This window comes from Acomys minous, assembly GCF_964271855.1.
Source record: "Acomys minous genome assembly, chromosome: 5".
Classification (NCBI taxonomy): domain Eukaryota; kingdom Metazoa; phylum Chordata; class Mammalia; order Rodentia; family Muridae; genus Acomys; species Acomys minous.
The window spans coordinates 15,004,339-15,023,077 of record NC_140494.1 but is presented as its reverse complement, the minus strand read 5'-3'; the positions used below and the strand labels follow the sequence as shown (position 1 = coordinate 15,023,077).

Genomic DNA, 18,739 nt, shown 5'->3' with positions numbered 1-18,739 from the left:
TTCTTTTTCTTCTCTCTTCCCTCCTTTAAGGCTTCCTCCTTTACTCTCACACCCCCTTTTCTACCTTAAGATCACACGCATATAACATGCACACACATGCACACTTAAAACTAGAGTCTGCATGTGAGAGAAAACATATGGCATTTGCCTTTGTGAATCTTACTTATTTTGGTTAATATAATGATCTCCAGTTCCATCCATTTTGCTTCAAATGTCATGATTTTTCCCTATTTCATGACTGATAAAATTCCACTGTGTGTATTATACATCACTTGCTGATGGAAATTTCCTCGGGTTCCTTCTATTAGCTATTATGACTATGCGGTGCAGCAATAAACATGCGCATGCGAATGTCTGGGCGCTGTGTTGACTCAGTGCCTTTCAGACATTCTATCAGGAACATTACAGCTGGATCATATGGCAGTCTTGTTGTTAGTTTTCTGAGGAATGTGCACAGTGATTTCACAGTAGCTGCACACACTTACATTCCTACCAACAGCGTGCAAGGCACTCTCTTTCCTCTGCATCTTTGCCCATGTTGTCATTTGTTTTGATGGTAGCCATTCTGACTGGGGTGAGATGGAAGCTCAGAGCAGCTATAGCGTGCATTTCTGTGGCAGTTAAGGGTGTTGAGCACTTTTTCAAGCACTTATTTTTCATCTGTATTTCTTCTTTTGAAAACTGTCTCTTGAGCTCATTAGCCAATTTATCAATGGGATGGTTTGTGTTTTGGAGCTTAATTTTTATGATTATTTATATATTCTAGATGCTAATCCTCTTGGCATTTTTTAAATTGAAAGCAAATTGCAGACTTATGCTATCACTTTAAGTTGTCTGGTTCCATTTTATGCTCCTGAGCAAAACAGCCATCTTTTACATCCTCAAACACAGAGGATGCTTGAATGAGGCAGAACAAGGCTCATCCCATTCCATTTAAGCACTGGGAAGGCTTCATGCCAGGTTTCTACTTTCAAAAGGTGCCAATCAGAGTGCAGGGTTGTGCATGATGTACCTGTGCATGCAGGCAGGAATTTTCCAAGCCAGATATTCAGTTGCATTCCAACTGAGGAAAAAGAGGGAGGGAGGGAGGGAGAGAGGGAGGGAGGGAGGGAGAGAGAGGGAGAGAGAGAGAGAGAGAGAGAGAGAGAGAGAGAGAGAGAGAGAGAGAGAGAGAGAGAGAAACAGCCTTTTGGCTCCTCTGAGGACGAAGTAAAATGAATGGTCCTCATAAAAACCATGAAATTTACATTGTACAGCTTTGGCTCTTGGAAATCTTCCATCAGAGACTCCAGAGAACAGCAAACATGCAGAACTCTCAGACACTTTAGAGCTGAAGGGAATAGAGACTCCAAAGTAAGAAATAAGAGACAAGTGTACAATTTAATAAAAATGGAAAGCACTGCTTTCAAGCAAGGTTACCACTGCTTTAAAATTCAGTTAGAAATGACTTCCATTCAAGCACAGATTGGCATGTCAGAGGCAGAGAGGTACAGAGGACTAGCTCAGCCCAGGTCCCAGCAGTACCTGTACCCAGCTATACAGAGAGAATCTAATGTCCCTTTCTGACTCACCTGTATTCTTTATTTTTTTTTTAAGGCAGGGTCTTACAGCCCCTGCTGGTCCTAAACTCATTACCTAGCCAAGGGTGATGTTGAACTCCTGACTTTCCGGCTTCCACCTTGAGAGTGCTGAGCTCCCAGGTCTGTGCTTCCATGCCAGGTTTATGAGGCAGTGGGGACTGAACACAGACAGGCCTGAATACATGCTGGGCAAACAGTCTACCACTGAACCACATCCTTGGCTTCCCCAACCCCAATTTTCACAGAGTAAATAAAAGGTGCCAAGCCGCAGTGTTTTATAGGCAATATTCTTGACCATCTAACCAAAGAGCTATCAAGGGAGATTCTAATTGACAAGACCCCACCCCCACCCCCAAGAATATCTGCGTCTGTTTAGTTAGAATTTCTGTCATCTTGATTGTATAACCTGAAGTCATGCTTCAGCTGAAAATGTCTGCAGTCCACCATGGCCCTCGCTGAATATGCTGGAAACTTGAACACATCTTAGACTCCAGAAAGCACAGGGGCCAGCTGAACGAATGTGCTGTATCGACCATGGGAAACTGGAGAGGATTTTTTTTTTCCCAGTGAAGGTCTCTGTTAACCTGATCTGAGCTGTTGTTCCTTTTCCACCCACGGTTCTTCCTTTCCAGAGAAAACATAACTCGTTGACCACACTTTTTCCAGTATGTGCTTGACACGCTTGGTATTGTTGTTCTGCACTGGGGCAAGTGAGAGGTTAGAAAGGGGAGGCAACTGGAGGAAGGGAAGAGGGAGGAGGTGTGGACAGTCTCTGTCTGGAAACCCAGCATGTGCCTACCATGCTCAGTTAAGTGGGAAACGGCAGCGCAGGGGGTGAGTTGAGTCTCTGTTATAAGGAGCATTTCCTCCTCACATGCTGCCTGCTTGGGAAAAATCAGATCATCTAAATTAAAATTCCAAACCTCGGGCTGAGGATATTGCTCATTTGGTAAAGGGATCGCCATCCAAGCAAGAGGACTTAAGTTCAATCCCCAAGACCCACTAAAAAATGCTGAGTATGGTCATGCACTTGAAATCCAAGGGTTTGGGGAGGTGGAGACAGGGGGATGCCTGTGGCTTGCTGCTGGCAATCCAGTCTAAACTAGTTGCCAAGCTTCAGGCTCAGTGAGAGACCCTGACTCAAAAAAAGGCAGGTTGTGTCCCTAAGGTTGAACACATGTACATGTCTACATACACAAATATATGACTACACGGGGGAAATGCATCAACTCCCCTAGAATGGTAGGAATCTGAGTCTCTTTTAACTTATTGTTAATTGAGATTTAGGCGCTCTTAATTACTTTTCTATTGATGTGAAGAGACGCCATGACCAAGGCAACTTGTAAAAGAAAGCATTTAATTGGAGGCTTGCTTACGGTTTCAGAGGGCAAGTCCATGACCATCATGGTGGGAAGCGAGGCATTAGCAGGAGTGGTGCTGGAACAGTAGTTGAGAGCTTACATATGATCCACAAGCACAAGGCAGAGACAGAGCTAACTAGAAGTGATGTAGGGCTTTTGGAATCTCAAAGCCAGTTCTCAGTGACATACCTCCTCCCACAAGGCCACACCTTTTAATCCTTCCCAAGCAGCACCACCAACTGTGGACCAAGCCCATTCAAACGCATGAGCCCATGGGGGGTTCATTCTTATGTCAACCACCACCAGCCATAATTTGCAGATAACAAACTGACTTTACAAGGAAGTTCTATTTTTGACCCCAAACAATGCAAATATTTATGAATATTGTATTGTTTTACTTATGTTTCAAGTGTATGCACATGTGATGTGCATATGTATATGTGTGCTTGCATGTGTCATCATGAAAGTGTGCCTGAGCATTTGGAAGCCCTAGGTCCTTCCCGATTGCTCTGCACCTTATTCCTTGGGGCAGGTCCCCTGACTCTCTCACGAGTGTTATAAGTGGGTTTTGTCATGCTTACCCACCATTTTCATGGGTTCTGGGGATGCAAAACTCTAGTCTTATGGTTCTTGGGCATCAAACTTACTCTTCAAACACACTGGACCAATACTCTACCACTGAGTCACACTCTCAGTACCTTAATTTTTCAAATTTATTTTTATTTTGTGTATATGCATAGTAATCTTTTGCCTGCCTGTGCACTATGTATATGTGTTGCTCTTGATGGTCAGAAGAGGGCATTTGATTGCCAAGAAATGGAGTTACAGAGTTGTTAAATGGAGTTGTCAGCTGCCATGCTGGTGCTAGAAAGCAAACCGTGCACCATGTATATGGATTGCTCTTGAAGGCCAGAAGAGGGCATTTGATTCCCAGGAAATGGAGTTGCAGAGATGCTAAATGGAGTTATTAGCTGCCATGTGGGCGTTAGAAACCAAACCCAGCCCAGGTCCTCTGGAAGAGTAGCTAATGCTTGGAACCACTGAGCCATCTCTCTAGCCATTTTATGATGTTTTTTAATACATAAAAAGTTGAATCATCCAAGAAACCAAAGATCAAGGGGCAGACCTTATGATATAGAACTTCTTCTCATTCTTATGTATTATTTAGCCTTTGTTTAGTGTTTCCAACATCTTTGTGATCTATTCATTTTTCTAGGAAGTCATAGTAATCATTTTAGAGCATGCAGAAGGGGTAGAAGTCAAGATCAGTTTTCTCTGGAAGAATAAAATGTGTCAACCAGGCTCAAGATGAAAGACTAGGAAATTTTCATTTTTAAGCGAACTCTGCCAGAAGAAAATGTGCTTTTCAACTCCATAGTCAGCTTCTTTAAAAAAAAAAAAAAAAAAAAAAAAAAATATATATATATATATTCAGATTACATCTCAATTGTTATCCCCTTACTTGTATCTTCCTATTCCTGCCCCCCTCTCTCTTTCACCTTATTCCCCTCCCCTAGGTCTGTGACAGAAGGGGTCCTCCTTCCCCACCATAAGATCACAGCCTGTCAGGTCTCATCCTGGTAGCCTGCTTCCCCTTTCTCTGAGTGCCACCAGGCCTCCCCACCAAGGGGAAGTGGTCAAGTATGGGGCACCAGAGTTCCTAGTCAGCTTCTTGTCCACTTCGTGGCAGTTGGTTGCCTGATACAAGCAAACCTCCTATGCCTTGTCTTCTCTTCATAAGAATAGCAGCGCTTGTGATCCCAGTGCTGTTTCAGAAAGAACTGCTACTTACACAGGACTTGAAGCATTCTAGGAAAAATACACCTTAGTAATACAAAGAGTGAGATATTGACAACAGAAATAGAGGAAAACAAGGGCTGTGTGTTTTCCTCACATTTTGTTTTGTTTTGTTTTTTATTAGCAGGTCAAGAAGCATGCCCTGATACTGATCACATTAGCAAGGCCTGAGCTATTTGAAGGACATGCAGACAATGCCAGGAGTGGTTTTACTGTTTTCTCTCAGAATTCGGGACTTTCAACATTTTGATTTCCCCCCCTGATTTTCAAAGAATGTGATGTCCATAAAATAGTTTTAGCTAATCTGATTGAAATACATAATCTTGTACTTCCATGGGCTACTTTCTCAAGCTAAAGGCTAGTCAAGGACTTCTGTACTGTGGCTAAGCTATGAGATTGGGACTCAGCATTCAGAACCCACAAGTTCTGTGACTATTATTCAGCCTGCCAAGGATCATTCAGTGTATAGTGGCGTCCATGATGTTTGTATCTACTCTGACCATGTATAGAGGTTTGTTCTTGTCGGTATCCCCTAAAAAGTAAATAAAGCAACTATTTATTTACTTATTTTTGGTTTTTCGAGCTACAGGGTTTCTCTGTGTAGCCTTGGCTGTCTTGAACTTGCTTTGTAGACCAGGCTGACCTAACCCTGCCTTTGCCTCCTGAGTGCTGGGATTAATGGTGTACCCCACCACTGTTCAGCTAAAGCAACTACTTATATAGCTTTCCTTTCCTTTTCTGTTATTTTTCTGTTACTTGCTTTCTTTTTCTTTATTCCTTCTTTTTCTCTTTCCATCTTCTTTTCACCTCCTTTGTTTCTTTGTTTTCATTCTCCTTCTCTACCCTTTCTGTCTCCCCTGCCTCAGTTTCATCTCTCTTTTTTTTTTGAGACAAAGTTTGGCTCTGTAATCCAGGCTGGCTTCAAACTTGATACCCTCCTGCCTCAACTTTCAAAGTGCTGAGACTACAGGTACGTGCCACCACACTGGGCCTATGTAGCATTTACACTGTGGTCAGTAATAAGTAACCAAAGGTGACTTGAGGTCATCTTTATGGGTGGATTGGTAGATTATGTGCAAATATTATGTCCATTGTATAAAACACTTGAATGTCTTTAGATTTTGGTATCTATGGGTCATCTTAGAATTCATTCCCTAGGGCCAGGTGTGGTGGCGCACGCCTTTAATCCCACCACTCAGGAGGCAGAGGCAGGCAGATCTCTGTGAGTTCGAGGCCAGCCTGGTCTACAAAGTGAGTCCAGGACAGCTAAGGCTACACAGAGAAACCCTATCTTGCAAAACCAAAAAATAAAAAAAATAAAAAATAAAAAAATCATTCCCTATAGATACCAAAGGGTGTCGGTAATAGTCAGCAAATTTCAAATCATTTCAGATAAAATGATTAGCATGCTATTTCTTCTGTGCTTTTAATAATTGGTGTCAGCTGGATATGGTGGCACATGTCTTTCTCATCATCTAGGGAGTCAGAGGCTGGTGGATTTCTGTGAGTTGAAGGCTAGCCTGGTCTACAAAGCAAGTCTAAGATTGCCAAGGCTACACAGAGAAATCATGTCTTGAAAAACCAAACCAAAATTGGTGTCAAGTCAAATTTTGAAGTTTTAAAAGTCTGTGTTTACTCCCCAGGACCACTCACCGAGTAGGGCTGTTAGACACCAGCGCACTCTGACAGGACCATACACCGAGTAGGCCTGTTAGGCACCAGCGCGCTCTGAAGAACAAAGCGCTGGTTTTGTCTTTGAGTAGCTGTTGCTAGGCCAGCAGCCAGGCAAAGAATGACTGCAATAAAAGGCAGTAAGCAATCAATGGCTTTGCACACTTATCTTTACAGTCGGGGTGAAAGGTGTTTATATGGTTATAAACTGTTGTTTTTCTTTCCTACCCAGTGAATTTTCCATGAACTTTAGTTTGATTGTACATTAGTGTCTTACTACACTACACTTATTCTCTCTCTCTCTCTCTCTCTCTCTCTCTCTCTCTCTCTCTCTCTCTCCTCTTCCACCCTCCATCCCTCCCTCCATCCTTCCTTCCTTTTCTTTTTTTTTCTGAAACAGGGTTTCTCTGTGTAGTCCTGGCTGTTCTGGAACTCACTCTGTAGGTCAGGCAGACCTCAAACTCAGAGATCCGCCTGCCTCTGCCTCCTGAGTGCTGGGATTCAAGGTGTGTGCCACTGCCACCAGGCTGTCTCTTTCTTTCTTTCTTTTTTTCTTCTACTTCTCATTTTGGTTAGTATCAAAATCCAAGTTTTTTTGAAATAGTCACGAGCCAGTTGCTACAACCAGCTTTCCACTCTAGAAAGACTTTTCCCCTAATCCACACTCAGTTGCTGCAAACTCCTATCTAAGGCTGAGCAATTTATTTCTTATTTTAAAAATATTTTTATTTATCATATACATTTATATTATTACAATATATAAAATAAATTACATACAGCAAGAAGAACCATGAAACAATCAGGAATTATATTAATGTTACATTCATGGTGTTTTTGGCTATTTGTATTTGGCATGAACAATTTATTTTGAACTATGCTTATTTACTGTAGTTCTAGAGACTGAAAGTTAGGGGCCAAAGAAACACATAGGTGACACCCTGCTCGCTGATGGGGACTTTATATGGTGCTTCTGTTTATCACATGGTGAGCAGACAACATACAAGTGCCACATTGGCCTTTATAACTGCCCCAATTAGAAAATAAGCCACGAATATATGCAGCCACAGGCAAATGGATCACAGAGCCCTGATGACTAAACCACTTCTCAAAGGTCTTACCTGATTCCATTTCTCTTTTTGTTGTGCATGTGTGGTTTGAACACATGTGCGTATGTTTTTCACATGTGTGTAGATACAGCTGTGTAACAGCAGTATCCTCATCACCTGCATTCTACTTCATATGTTTTGGTTTTTTGGGGGGGGCGGTTCTGAGACAGAGTTTCTGTGTGTAACCTTGGCTATCCTGGACTCGCTTTGCAGACCAGGCTGGCCTCGAACTCACAGATCCACCTGCCTCTGCCTCCTGAGTGGTGGGATTAAAGGTGTGCGCCACCACGCCCAGCTCCACCTCATATGTTGACACAGGGTTTCATAACACTGATTCAGCTGGTCTAGCTAGCCACGTTGCTCCAGGAATCCTCCGTACTTAACTTCCAAGTGCCTGGACCACAGACAAGCTAGCAGATCCACCTGGCAGGCACACTAGTCTTCATGCTTGTGACACAAGCACTTCACCTATTGAGCCACGTCCCCGGGCCCTGACCTTTTAATACCTCAACTGCAGTATAAATTTTGGTGGCGGCAGTCCAATCATAGCAGATCCTTTTCTTCTTCTCTTTTGCATAGTCTAGATAGACCTGTGTTGTGGTTAACTTAGCAGGATGGCCTGATGATGTTTATTATCAGGCCTATAATTATTATTACATCAGTATTTTCTAACCGGCTGGTAATCAATCAAGACAAGGCACTTGTTATATTTAAAATAGCCTTTGTTAACCTGTGGCAGGGCAGATACTAATCCCTTAAACTACATCCCATATTGGGGCAGGTATCCCATACCCTGCCTCAACCCCATGCCATCTGCTTCGGATCTTCCATCCGCACAGGCCATGTGCTTCTTCCTCCACCTAACCCATGGTACCAGGCTTCCTTCTCTCTTCCTCCTCCTGTCTCCCCTCCTCTTCCCATCTCTTTCCCACAAGCCCGATAACCATAGCCATGCCTATCCATTTGCTCAGGTGTGTTGGCTTTTTATTGGCCAAATAGGAATACGTTTTTAGGCAAGGTTACAGAGCAATCTTGGGGCACAGAGATAGCAAGCAGTAATGAGCATCAAAATACATCAGATCAACCTCCAACAGACCTGCTTGAACATGTGCCTCTATAGGTCCCATGCAAACCCCTTTTGCAAGTTTTAAAGACTACTTGTTGAATGACCCACTAAGGGGCTTTGAACTCCTGGCTTATTTTCAGGAACATGATTGCTAGGTCTCTGGCTTTTTCTCTCGAGCATCTTACTTTACTGCTACCAGTTGTGGGGACTGGCATGTATGATGGGGATATGCTCCAAGGAGCCATCTTTACACAATTAATTGCCATGCTTCACAGTAAAAACTGGCATTACTTGGATAGGACTCAAGTCAGAAAGATTTCCACTCAAGCGTTCTTTTATCCAACAAATGTTTACGAAGACCATATCACGTATTCTCTTGAATGGCCAAATATCATTGGTTTCTTTAATAGCTTATCATTTGTAACTCAGGATTCTCTCGAGAAACAGAACCAACAGAACAGGTGTGTGTGTGTGTGTGTGTGTGTGTGTGTGTGTGTGTGTGTGTGTGTGTGTATCACAGAGGGTAGGAGGTAGAGACATTTTAAAGGTTGACTCATACATTCATCGGGACTGACAAGGTCAAAATCTACAGTTCTGGGGGCTGGAGAGATAGATGGCTCACCAATTAAGAGCACTGACTGTGTTTCCAGAAGACCTGGGTTCAATTCTCAGCATCTATATGGCAGCTCACAACTGTCTGTAACTCCAGGATCTGACACCTTCTAACAGACATATATACAGGCAAAACACCAATGTACATAAAGTAAAAATAAATAAATAATTTTTAAAAACTCTACAGCTCTGTTCCCTAGACAGTACCCAGGCCCAGCTGTCGGGATGTACAGTGCTTTTGTCTACTTTCAGAACCTCACTGGATGTTTTGAAGGCCTTTAATTGATCGGATGACATCCACTGACTTTATTGATTGCAATCTTTCTTCAAGTCAAGTGATGGCAGACTTTACCCTCCTTACACAGCACCTCCTTAACTAGCCTAGATTACAGTTTGATTAAAAACCATGGCAGTATACCCTGACCAGGTTGACACCCAAGACGGTTACAAAGCACTTGATAAAGGAAAAAGAGTCTTGGATTTTGTACCCAGAAAACCTGGGCTGTATTCTCAAATTGCTAAACGACTCCCAAGGCCATTTCTTAAACATTCAGAGGCCAGTTTTACTCTTCTGAAAATTCTTGGGGGCAGGGGCAATAGACAGGAAGTTTGCAAGGTAGCAATGTCCCATTTGGTTCTGTGATTCTGAGTCTTTTAAAGGTAATTCCAAAACAAACAAACAAACAAAAACAAAACAAACAAACAAAAGGTAATTCCATACCCTGAATGCGTTTCCTCCCATCTTAAAAAAATGTGCCTCCTGTTGTAAATGTGGTGTTAGGGAATTGCAACTGAGTGAACAAGTGTTCACTGGGAGGAGCAGATGAGAAATGAGCTTAAAGGACAGCTCCCAGAGGCAGCCTCCGCGAGGGAACTGATGGGAGAGGTTGAAGCTGAGGATGGTGCTGGGGCCTTGTTGTCTCAAAGCATCTGTTTGGAGGGTCTGCCAGTTACTTCTGGTTCTCTGAGACTGAACCCAGAGCTGTCGCCACTGTGACAATGCGGTGCTCCTCAAGGACTTCTCTAGTCCCACCGAATCGCATCGAGCTTGAGCTTAGAGATGAGTCGGCGTTAAACACAACTTAGGGAAGCTCAAGCCACAAGGTAAACACACTGGCTGACTTGCCTCAGACGGTTGGTTTCCTTTGAAATACGTGGTTTCCCTTGCCTTGGCAGTGAGAATGTTGTCAGTTACATTAAACTGTCACCAAACGGGCTCTGAATCAAACCGTAGCTAGGGCTCAAATCCAAGCCTCTGTGTTAAGAAATACTTTTCATGTTCCCCAGGCCTGAGTATTATCTTTGACTGAGTAACCTTAAAAGAGAGGAAGCTGGTGTGTTTTTCAGGATATGATGGCTGTAAGAAAAACGAAGTAGCCTCATGGTTACAGACCCAGGGCAATTGTGACGCCTGGCAAAAACTCCCTGGCATCTCAGACACTCCAACCCAGATGAAGTATGATTGTTGTGTAATTATTTAAAAAATTAAATTATACAACTTCTACTTGGCTGTTAGAAAGCCCAGTGTTAAGGGTGGATATTACAGTGGTTTCTCACAGTGGCCCCAAGATGGCATCCAAGCCTCTTTCTGTTTTGTTACGGGTTCAATTGCTTTTAGAGGCTGACTCCCTTCAACGTGTGTGTGCACGGAGATTAGTCTGTGTATACGTGCATGTGTGTATTCATCTATTTGTGTGTGCACATGTTGATGTGTCTCTATGTGTATACATTGGCACTATTACCTTCTCACTATGATGATAACACACCTAGCTTTTGGATTAGATGCCTTACAAGGTCAGCTTTGTACTTCCGGGGTACTAATGCTCCTAAAATTATAATTTTCCCATTCATAACATTTTTGGTATATAGTATTCTATTTACATGGCTATTGTCTCTCATATGTGGGGAACATATATACATAGCATATATAAGTATATAAGTGTGTGTGTGTGTGTGTGTGTGTGTATGTTGGACATTGCAATAGAAAGGAGAATCTGAGAAAGGATAAAAGGATCTAAAGAGAGAGGGAGAGTGAGGAGAAGAAGAAAGTATGATGGAATATACATGTCCTGAAAACAGAAAGGGGAGCTACTTGGAGGAAAGGGGTCAGCAAAGGTGATGGGATGGTGGTGAAAGGCAAGGGGGAGGGGCAAATGAGAGCAACGCATAACGTGTATGGAACTGTCACAATTAAATCCATTTGTTTGTATGCTAAACAACAACAACAACAAACAAACAAAAAACAAAACAAAACAACAAAACCAACTTATTGCGAGAGTGGGACTGGGAAGATTGCCCAGTGGATGGAGTGCTTGTTGCAGAAGCATGAAGACCTGAGTTCAAATCCCCAGCACCCACATACGTGGCATACATGGCAGTGTATGTCAGTATCCCCAGCTCTGGGAGTTGGAGGCAGGGGGATTCCTGGAGCTCAGCGGCCTACTATTCTAGCAGGTATGCTCTGTGCACAGTGAGAGACCTGTCTGAGAAGCTAAGGTAGAGAGCCACTGAAGAAGACACCTGACGTCAGCCTCTGACATCGATGCATGTGCCGACATGTGAGAGCACACCTGTGTGCACATATATACACATGCATTCACTACATACCCATGTGCACACAAGCATACATGCTAGATGTTGCCAAACGTATCGGCTTATGCCGGATAACATGGATCTCAGTACAAGTTTACTTCCATTAGCACTGGTTGGTTATATCTTATACCAGAACTCACGTTATTCACCAGCAATACTTACTAAAAATGCTGTTTCCATTTGTCTGAAGTTCTGAGAAGAGTTAACACTTTAGTCTGCACTTAGCTTTGGTTATTTTGTTTTGTTTTACTTAGGTTAGGTCTTGCTATATAGCCCACGCTGGCCTAAACCTCACAATCCTCCTGCCTCGGCCTCGTAAGTGGTAGAGTTACAGGTATGTAGCACCATCCTGGGCTCTGGTTTATCCTTTCTGCAGGATGAGAGCACAGCAGGAACTTCTGAGCATAAAGCTGGGTCCTCCCAGGGCCCCCCTTTTTTTTCTCCTCCCAGCCAAATGAATTTGAGGGCCACCTTTGAAAAGCTGAGGGAGGGAGGGAGGACAGCGGATGAGGCTCTGAAGCTGGCTGGCTGAGACAGGAAGGAGGCCCTAACCCTTTGTCAAGTTTTTTCCCCCTCGCGTTACAATAAAAACAGGAAAGATGAATATCCAGCTGCTCGGAGCAGAGCAGCGGTCAGGCTCTCTACAAAAGCCCATGATGGGGTCGCGGGGGAGCTGCAGGCTGGGCATGTAACCCATCTGGAGTGGAAAGTCCTCCCTTACACAGCAAGTCACACAGGAAGAAACTAGTTTCAAAAACATTGGGAATTCAGAGTAAGAGACTCTGGGACCAGCTTCTGTCTGATGATCTTCACTCTTTCTGCAAGCTCCTTGTCCTTCCAGCCATGAGGAGAGCTCTCCAGCCCTGCCTGCTGAGCACCTGACTGTCTTTGGAGGTCGTCAGGGCAGGCTTAGAATTCATTCAGGGTGATTTACAGTCTTCCCCTAAGAATGGCTCCTTTTTGTCCTCTTGCCTCTCCAGCTGTAAGAGCCCTAGGCCCGGGCATTGATACCCAGAACCAACTCTGTAGGCAGCTGGTCATGGTCTAACAGACGGAGGATACCCTACGATTTCTCACATATACAAAGTCACTTCCTTGCTCTGCTGTCTGGAGCACTGTGCAACGATGGGCATTCCTCATCAGTGGTGCTTCCCAGCCTGGGCAGCTCAGCCCCCCAAAGGGGTGGAGAGGACCAGCTATGACGTTAGAGTGTGTTCAGTCAACTACTCGCCACAGGACCAGAGCACTGTATTGGAGAAATTATACAAACACTGAATGGTTTCCCAAGAATGTCCCCTAGCTTTCAGAGTTAAAGGAATTCCTTTAGAAGTTCACATCCGAGGGTTTGGTTTGGAGGCTGGGATGGGGGCTCTGGGATTGGAGTCCGTCTCTCTCTGGGGATATGACTACAGAAGAGAGGGCGCGCATGCGCAAGACCCTCCCACACAGCTGGTGCTGTATCCTCTTCCTCCCTCTCACTACCTAGTGCGTGCCAGCAGCGCATGGGACCAGGGCCTTCACAGATGCGTTGATATAGAGATAATGCTGGAGGCAAGACAACTGGAGTAGGAATGACGAAGCGAGTCTAGGCCTCCTTCTCATGCCGTCCTCAACTGCCTATCACACCCTGTGGGGCCTCTAGCACACACTCAGGTACCCATCTGCCTGAAGGTTTCACCTCCAAAAAGCCATGCTTTGGACTCCCTTCCAACAAGCGTACAAACCACTGTATGTGGCCCATCAGGAGCACAGCGCTGAGGAAAAAGGTGTAACTCTGTTGGTTTGGCCAAGGGAACTTCTGGGTCTCAAGTTCTAGGATCATAATCTGGCAAGGGTAGGGATGCTGAGGACCCTCTTGAGTGGGGTTCCCTCCAGCAAAGTGTTGCAGAGACCCTGATGCTCTGGGTCCTGCAACTGCACAATCTCTCCTGGTGCAATACGAGCAAAGAGTGACATGCTGCTCTTTTGCATGCTTGTATTTTACATGGGCCCAGATGTTCTTATGTCTGGTACATTGGCACTAACTACTCTAAAATGGGCCTCAAGGGAATTCTATTTTCACATCTTTCTGTTTTGCTGAAGCTCTCAGTTTCCACAGAGGTCCCAAGTCCTGAGAACTGGTTTTGTCTATTGTGAGTGCTTGTCTGGGAAGGAATTATTCAGAAGGCTTTCTTTTGTGAGAGAGAAAGAGAGAGAGAAAGCAGTTCCAATTTGACAAGAAAGACCTTGGGGATGCTATCAATGGCTTTTCCTTCTGTTTTTTTCCCCTATGTGGCTTTTCTCTACATTTTCTCTTTATTGGGGTGATTTACATGTATATATTTTGGAGTGCCTAGTGTGGCCATTATGTCCCACGCTCAGGCTGTTCAAGGTGGCTAGTCTTATGCATGATCATGTGATTCCCTCCCCAACACATAGTTTTGCAATCATGTTCTATCTCAAAGAGTGAACAAGTCTGGGGAATTAGCTCAGTCTATAAAGTGCTTTGCTTGAGAACAGGATCTGAGTTTGACTCCTCAGAACCCATATTAGAAAGCTGGGCATGGAAGCATGTGTGTATGATGCCAGCACTGGAAAGGCAGAAATAGGCAGATCACGGGGCTTTCTGGGCAGCCAGCCTAGCCTACTTGGAGCATTCTAGGCCAGTGAGAGGCGCGAATCTCCTATCCCACTGACTTAAACTTCCCTGGAGCACATTGCCAGGAGTAGGAGGTGGAATTTGTTGTCACAAAGCCATTCTGCTGCTCACTTGGCCAGGGAAACAATGACATGACCAAGTATGTGGCTTTACTAAATAGATGATGTCACCATCTAGTTTTCATCTGCAGAGTAGAGTTGACCCAGGCCAAGGGATTGAGAAGAGAATGAGGACAACATGGAAATACCAGAAGATGGGGTTGTCTGAGGAGGTGCTAAGCAAACGATGTGTTTGGTCCCATGGGCGGGGAAAGACCTTTGCATCAGCCACTATCTCTCAGTATCACTCAACTTCAGCATCCTCTGATAAGCTAGCTTTTAAGAGACTGGCAGACAACAAGGCTTGGGCTTTTGTTTCTTCCTAGTGGCACTGTTCCCTGGATTACAAACCCAGCCATTTTACCTCAGTGATTCCTCCTTCCCAGAAGCCTAGCTGGACCTAGGCTTTTTCTATTTGTCTCATTTGGTGCTAAATTCAGAGTATAGCAGAGAACACACAGCCCTTGACTATGACACACTTGGGAACTTTTTTTTTTTTTTAAGGAAGTCACACTCAATCCCCAAGGGATAATCAGATCTATTCTTACATCCTGCTTCGAGAAAGGACAGAGCTAAAATCCAGGCCAGATGGCACTTGAGCAAGCTGGCTACATGGTCCCACTTGGGACTATTCGGGTTTTGAGGGCCCTGGAAATTTACCTAGGTTGCTCTGTGCTATATCTTGGTTAAAAGCTGTACATTTGGAATTCTGAATATCAGTCAGATGTTGCAGTCACAAGAAACAGGCACAGAATCATCAGGGTGCTGGAGAATTAGGTTTGGGGCTAATATCTGGACAGAGCATCTCAATCTAGGCTGTAGAACCAGCCTAGGAAGATAGCTGTATTGATGCTGCAAGTGCACACACTGCAAATGAATCCTTAGGTCTGATGACTATTATCCAAGTGTCTGTGTTGTTGCTGTCACGGGAATACAAACTTGCTTAAAGGGAAAAGTTCTCAATTCTACCTGCCTTAAACTGGCAGCATCTCATTCAGCCTTGGGGATGGGCCAAGCATCTTACCTAGGAGTTCTAGTTAGAAACAATGACATAGAGACGGGGAAGAATGGGATGTTGAACCAGATCTTTCTTCAGCATCCTTGATCTGGGCTCTGTTGTCTCCTGAACCTCCAAAGGAGAGATCTTCTTGTACCATATGAGGAAGGTACAAATGGTAGGTGGCTCAAAAGAATGAGAGAAATCCACCCTCCTCCCATAGATCCATCCTTGACCTCCATTTTAAACTTTCATTCACTCAATGAATACTTATTGAATACTTGAGAGTCACTCACTATTATTTCTTCTGAGAATGACCTCTTTTTCATGAAGCCAACAATCTGGTTGGGAAGTCAGACAAAGTAAAATGGGACAGCGAGCGCATGGCAGAACTGTACCCTGAGGTATGTCATCAGAAAAGGTGACTGCAGATGGAATATAGATCGTAAGTGGGGAGGGCATTGGAGGGTAGGGGCCTTAAGAGGAAGATCTATGACAAAATATTGCTGCAAAATGGGGTCTGGTAGAGTTTGGGGTGGAGAGACAGGCAGAGACGCATTTGAGAGCTTTTCATGCCTTACTGAGGGGTTTGGATTTGATGTGTAAGATTATGTAAGCATCATTGGTAGATATTTAAGGCAAACCGTTTTACAGATAATGCTTTGACATGGGAAATAAGCCACATGGGACTGACCACACTACAGGTGAGCAGATACATCAGTAGTTAATTGCGGAGATTTAGGGAAGAAAGAGTCAAGAATGTTACCATTTCACATGGTGACTGGCCAATTGTGGGGTGTAAAAGAAGGAAAGTCACAGACCATAGCTAACTCATTGCTTGGGCCCCTATGTGGAGAGTGACATTAAATTTTGGAGAGAGAAGATATATTTAATTTTGAAAATATTGGGTTTGAGATGCCTGGGAGGCAGACACCAGTCTGTGAGGGCATAGAATCTAATCTACTGCCTTCCCTCCCCACCCCCAACCCCGCTACACTCGCCAATGAGGGGAAGAGAAACAATTCATCCAACACCTAACAGATATTTAGCGACAACTTCCGTATTCTAGGTGCTGTTTGGGGGTCTATCTGTGAGTGAACTAGACAAAGAAACCCAGATTATCTGGGTGAGCATCATAGCTAGACAGACAGAAAATACATTCATAAAATGCCCAGAAAAAAAGAAAAATCCTTATTGCATAAGAATCCCTTTTACATGACGAAATTGATGTGTGTGTGTGTGTGTGTGTGTGTGTGTGTGTGTGTGTAGGCTCCACACTAGCTCTTTAAATGTTACCATCAGTTTATTGAACCAAAGTCACCAATGAGAAAGGAAAGAGGACATGTTGGGTTGCTAGAGACAGACAGGATCAACAACACGTGTTGTTAAGCTATGACGTCAGAACAGGCACAGTGCCTGGTGCCCATTCCCAGGTTCTGTTCACTGCCTATGGGTCACTGAGCAGTTACAACATGGCTTCTGGATGGTTCAGTAGCACTTAATTCCCGATGAATATTTATTTAGAAAGGTAAGGAATTATACATGGAAGAAAAAAGTGATAAATACTGTCTTGTTTAATGCAACTCCCAAACTAGACAAAATGTTGGCTGTGGTGATAAAGTCCAGTAATCTCAGCTAAGTGAGAGGACTACAAATTCCAGACCTCTTTGTGAGACCTGGTTTCCTCAAACACAGACTGCTGGGTGGAGTACTAGCCTAGTATGCAGGAAGACTTAGGTGCAACTCTCAGTGTCACAAATGGACAAAACCCAGTTCCAGGACCAGGGGTTGATAGGTTTGTAGGGATTGTATTTAAACTGGATTTCCTGAGTTCTCAGACATAGGAACTGTATTTTGTGTAGAAAAGGGTGTTCTTGGTCACTCCTGGATACTGAGACCTCTGCCATCTCTACTTGGTATTTCTTTCCCTTGGACTTCCTTGAGGGCTATTCCAATAGACACTGTCTAGCCATGACATGGGCTTCTGCTGTGAGGATCCAACATTATCAGGGGTCCCCTGACAGAATTTGCGTACAGGCACTGGCTGGCACCAGGTAATCCCAGCTGGAGCCACATAGCCAGTCATGTGGCCAAATATAGGATTATCCTTCCCCCAGAAGCCTATAAAAGAGCCTGCAAGCTTGAACGCGTGGTTATCACATTTTGTATGAGTGAAGGACCCCACCATGCTGGAATTCTCTGCAGAATAAATGCTCTTTGTTGTTTGTGTTTACTTGAGTCTGGGGAATTTTCTTCAGTGAGTTCTGGTCCCTAACAATGCCTACCCCACTTCCTGCTTCCTGGTATGGGGGACAATCTCTCTTTCTGTCTCCATCTCCATCTCCATCTCCGTCTCTGCCTCTGCCTCTCTCTCTCTCTCTCTCTCTCTCTCTCTCTCTCTCTTTCTCACTCTTTCTCTCTCTCCCTCTCTCCCTCCCCTCGCCCCTCCCCTCGCCCTGCCTCACCCCGCCCCCAGATGATAGCCTTCAGTTACTGCTAGTTCATGACACTAGGACATACCTATCTCTTGTATCTTGCTTTTGTCTTGTTCCTCAGAGCACTGTTATATACTGGAGCCCTCACTCAATACCTCACTGTGATGGCCACATTGCATACCACATCTCTGACAGCCACTGCCAAGAAGATTGCCAAGCTTGTACTGTTTTCTTGTTGGGAAGCCCTACTACCCCTTGCTGATTAGTCTCAGGACTCAATCTGATGTTCTTATGAGTTTCATGTATCATTTCTCAACCACTGTGGCACCCATAGGCTCATACGGAGTGGCACTAATTAGAAGGTGTGGCCTTGTTGGAGGAAGTGCATCACTGGGGCAAGCTTTGAGGTTTCAGATACTCAAGCCTGGCCCAGTGTCACTCTCTTCCTGCTGCCTGTGGATCCCAACGCACAGCTCTCAGCTCCCTCAGCACCGTGGCTACCTACATTCCACCATGCTTCCCACGAGGATGATAAGAAACTAGACCTCGGAACTGCAAATCAGCCCTAATTAAATGTTTTCCTTCATAAGGTTGCTGTGGGGGCTGGAAAGATGGCTCAGAGGTTAAGAGCACCGCCTGCTCTTCCAAAGGTCCTATGGCGAGCAGGCATACATGCAGGCAGAATACTGTATAAATAAATAAATAAATAAATAAATAAATAAATAAATAAAAGGTCACTGTGGTCATGGCATCTCTTCACAGCAATCCTAAGTAAAATAGCTACCA

At 44.3% G+C, this 18,739-nt stretch overlaps 1 protein-coding gene across 1 annotated transcript in view; it reads left to right on the top strand.

Annotated features, from left to right (window-relative positions):
* The window catches only part of LOC311597535 (uncharacterized protein), a gene marked incomplete at its 3' end in the record, with an annotated part of 44,367 nt that extends 26,152 nt beyond the window's left edge, over window positions 1-18,215 (top strand). Inside the window, exon 4 of the mRNA XM_084781728.1 lies at window positions 18,075-18,215. Coding sequence (XP_084637854.1) covers window positions 18,075-18,215 — 141 coding nt within the window. The remainder of the gene's footprint in view (window positions 1-18,074) is intronic.
* Window positions 18,216-18,739: the final 524 nt, after the last annotated feature.